We start from the raw sequence: 4,353 nt of genomic DNA, 5'->3' as shown, positions 1-4,353 counted from the left end.
TTTTGCCAGGCTTAGCTTTGCCAACTGTTATATAAAGCATATATTAAGGAGCTATAAAATACAAAATATTGGAGAAGGGTATTGCAGTGGACCCCATGGTCCCCACCTCCTGGAGTTCACGTCTTATAAATCCCCTTCCCTTGAGTGCAGGTGGGACTCGTGACTTGCTTCTAAGCACTAGAAGGCAGCACAGGGATACAATATGATTACATTAAGGTTTATAAGACTCCATCTTGCTAGCAGACTTGTTCCAGAGTCACTTTCTCCCTTGCTGGCAGTGAGGAAACTAGCTACCATGAAGCAGAAACCCACATGGCAAAGAACTGCAGGAGGCCTCTAGGAGCTCAGGGCAGCCTGTCCTATGACTGTAAGGATTCTGCCAACAACCCAAGTGAGCTTAGAAGCAGAATCTTCCCCAGTTGAGCCTCTGATGAGACTGTAACCCTAGCTAACACCTGGACTGTAGCCTTGCGAGAATCTGAAGCAGAGAACCCGGCTAAGCCAGGTCCCAACTCCCTGACCCACAGGAACTATGAGATAATAAATGCAAATAAGTCACTAAACCTGTAATCTGTTATGCAGCATTAGATAACTGACATAGGTACTGTAATCACCCCTTATCTGTAGTTTTGCTTTCCATGACTTCAGTTACCCACAGTCAACCATGGTCCAAAAATATTAAATAGAAAATTCCAATAATAAATAATTCATAAATTTTAAATTGTGTGCCATTCTGAGTAGCATGATGAAGTCTTGCCTGGAACATGAATCATCCCTTTGTCCAGCACATCCATGCTGTGTACACTACCTGCCTTTTAGTCGCTCAGAAGCTGTCTCAATTATCAGATTGACTGTCATGGTATCCCAGTGCTTGTGTTCAAGTAACCCTTATTTTCCTTGGGCCGGCCCCGTGGCACCTCGGGAGAGTGCAGCGCTGGGAGCGCAGCAATGCTCCCGCCGCGGGTTCGGATCCTATATAGGACTGGCCGGTGCGCTCACTGCGCTGGCCGGTGCACTCACTGCGGGCGACACCACACCAAGGGTTGCGATCCCCTTGCCGGTCACACACACACACAAAAAAACCCCAAAAAACCCTTATTTTCCTTAATTATGGCTCCAGAGTATAAGAGTAGCAATCGGGCGACACCACACCAAGGGTTGCGATCCCCTTGCCGGTCACACACACACAAAAAAAAAACCCCAAAAAACCCTTATTTTCCTTAATTATGGCTCCAGAGTATAAGAGTAGCAATACTGGCAATTTGCATATGCCAAAGAGAAGCCGTAAAGTGCTTCCTTTAAGTGAAAATGTGAAAGTTCTTAACTTAATAAGGAAATAAAAAAGTCATATACTGAGGTTGCTAAGATCTATGGTAAGAACAAATCTTCCAGCTGTGAAATTGTGAAGAAAAAGAAATTCGTGCTAGTTTTGCTATTGCACCTCAAACTGCAAAAGTTAAAGCCACAGTGCATGATAAGTACCTAGTCAAGATGAAAAAGGCATTAAATTTGTGGGTGGAAGACATAAACAGAAATGTGTTCAGATTGACAGCAATTGGGTTCAGTACTTCCTGCAGTTTCAGGCATCCACTGGAGGTCTCAGAACATATCACCCGTGGGTAAGGGTAGACCACTGTATTAAATAAAAAGTCAAGACACTGCCACACCCAAACCTCTGGTACCCACACTTAACAGTTTCTTCTTTCTATTTTAATCCACCCTGCCCCCTCAACCCCCACTCTCTAAAATGTTAACTATCACAGCCTTCACTCTGGCCTGTACCTACCCTAAGGGCTCTCATGAAATGAATCCCCGTGTGAACCAAGGGGAATAAAGCCTAGTATCTGATTTACCTCAGGGTTTCAACACAAGACAGTATGTAATTAGGGTTGACCTGTGTACATCTAAGGCCACATGTCCCAAACAATATGCATTAGCTCCTTCTTCCAACAGGTCTTTTCCTGGCTCCCTATCTAGGTCTAGGACATCACCATCAATAACTTGTAAAAATTCTTCCCTTCCTCATACTGTAGGCATTCAGTCAGCCATCACCTTCATCTCCTGTTGGCTCTACGAGTCCCTCTTAAATTGAGTTTCTTATTTCCATTCCAATCACTACTTCCTGCTTCAACATTCCCCTTCTGTCTATTAGTCTCTCTCTCTCTCTCTCTTTCTATTTCAAATGAATGCAACTGCCTTGAAACTGATCTCTCTGATGCTATTCTCTCTCCCGATACATTTGCCATCAGAAAACTGTCCTAAAACACAAGTCAGATCACATGATACCCCTACTTAAAAACATTTAATGATCTCTTATTGCCAGCAGAATAATAAGGTCCAAATACTTACCATGCCGCAGAGGACTTAATAGTCTGACCTCACTTGCCTTTTCAGCATTCTTAGCTCCCATCTAGCCTAGCCAAGTACTCAGTATTCCCCATAGGCCATTTCTTTCCTGGAAATTCCCTTACTTGTTGCTCACTTTGTTGTCTGTTCCTTGAATGTCCATCCTCACTTCTCTCCCCAGAGAAATTTCTATTTGTCTTTTAGATCCTAGCTCAGATGTTACCATCTCTGGGATGCCTTCTCTGAACACAGAGGCACAGTTAGCATCCCCCTCCTTTGTGTTCCAAAAGTACTTATAAAACACCTCCATTAAAACACCTCCATTATTCTACTTATCATCCATGATTAATGACAGTCTGTTTGTATGTCAGTTTCCATTACTAGGTCAAGAGATCCTTGGACACTAGAATTATCTTTCCTTCAGTCATCAGGTGCTATGTATTGTGATGAGTTGTAGAAATAATAACTTCAATAACTGTTATTCATCAAGACCTAATAAGTGAGAGGCACTGTACTAAATTGCTGAATGTCTTCATAATTCACTAACTGAACAGAATTTACTAAGTATCTACTAGGTACATAAGTGATCATTGTACTTTATAGTACAGGGAGACAGAGGACACAGAAATAAACTATTTAAATAACATAATTCCAGATACTGATGATGCTTAGAAGTCAATAAAAATAGGACAAAATAGAAGGACTGGGCCAAGGAAGGAACTTCTTAACCCAGAAGGCTCAGGAAAAGCCTCTGAGGAGATGGCATTTGACCTAAAATTTAACTGATGAGAAGGAGATAAACAATAGAAGGACTGGGCCAAGGAAGGAACTTCTTAACCCAGAAGGCTCGGGAAAAGCCTCTGAGGAGATGGCATTTGACCTAAAATTTAACTGATGAGAAGGAGATAAACACACGGAGAAGGAAGCAACCACATGTTATAATTCCCATAACACCCCTTCTTAGTAGAGTTTTTATCCCCGTTTTCAAGATGAGGAAAGTAACATTTCAGTTTGCTGATCTGCTAAGGTTGCAAGCCTGAGACATAGCCGGGACTAGACTCCAGGTCTGCCTGAATCTGGGCTGAGGCTTTTCACCAATGGACGACTCCTTCTCCAGGTGCTGGCCTTTGCTCACTCCATTCCCTCTGGCTGGAATGCCCTTCTTCTCCCCAGCCCAGAGAATTCCTCCTCCTCCAACAACTCACGGGTCAAATTCTCTAGGATGCCTAACCTGATAATCCCAAGTAGAAAAGAGCATTTCCCTCCTCTGAACATCTACTGTCCTTTGCATCTTCTCATGACAACTATCTCCTGGTGGAAATAAGTATGTATACTGATCCCCTACTAGGGCAGTGTCCATCGAACATGCCTGATGTATCCCATTCCATTCTCCACCCCCAGGCCTACATAAATCCTTGCTCTCAACATCTACAGGATGAATGAAAAGCAAATAATAATAAAGTTTAGTGGGCATGGCTGAATGCCCAAGGGCCTTCCAAGGCTTTCCAGGGCTCTAGCACTGAAGTGGGATGCAACTGTCAGAGCCGTTTCCAAACAAAAGGCCCAAGGAGAGCCAAGAAAATGAAGAACAAAAGATCATCTCACTGAGACAGCTGAATGCACACTAACCTGCTTTAAGTTGGCTTTTCATAAGCTGTGTCTGTGTTCCCTCCCCACAGTCAAAGAGCCAGCACTCGCCCTCACACCGAAGGACCACAGCAGAGGCACCCCGAGTTGGGGATGGGTATGCTGCGCCCGTCCCCAGAAATGTCACATCCATAGACATCTTCCACCCTGCAACAGAAAGATCACCTGGCGATTATTTCATATCACTGCACCAAGAACACATTCCTGTGAGATTTACTGTTATTTAGTTTTTGGTTATTCAGAACAGTCTGGACTCCTGTTCTCTAATAGTTCTTCACACAAATCCAAAGTAAGATTTTAATAACTCTTAATTGGCTAAAATTACAAGTTACCAAAGCTTGTATGACTTTTCACATGCAC

At 43.3% G+C, this 4,353-nt stretch overlaps 1 protein-coding gene across 1 annotated transcript in view; it reads right to left on the bottom strand.

Moving 5' to 3' along the window:
* ELAC1 (elaC ribonuclease Z 1) overlaps nucleotides 1-4,135 on the bottom strand; it is an 8,494-nt gene extending 4,359 nt beyond the window's left edge. The window contains exon 1 of the mRNA XM_008584341.1: nucleotides 3,976-4,135. Coding sequence (XP_008582563.1) covers nucleotides 3,976-4,132 — 157 coding nt within the window. The 5' untranslated portion in view covers nucleotides 4,133-4,135. The remainder of the gene's footprint in view (nucleotides 1-3,975) is intronic.
* Nucleotides 4,136-4,353: the final 218 nt, after the last annotated feature.

This window comes from Galeopterus variegatus, unplaced genomic scaffold (genome assembly GCF_000696425.1).
Source record: "Galeopterus variegatus unplaced genomic scaffold, G_variegatus-3.0.2 Scaffold3229, whole genome shotgun sequence".
Classification (NCBI taxonomy): domain Eukaryota; kingdom Metazoa; phylum Chordata; class Mammalia; order Dermoptera; family Cynocephalidae; genus Galeopterus; species Galeopterus variegatus.
Note: the sequence above shows the minus strand (reverse complement) of the source record. Positions and strands in the feature narration are given on the sequence as shown.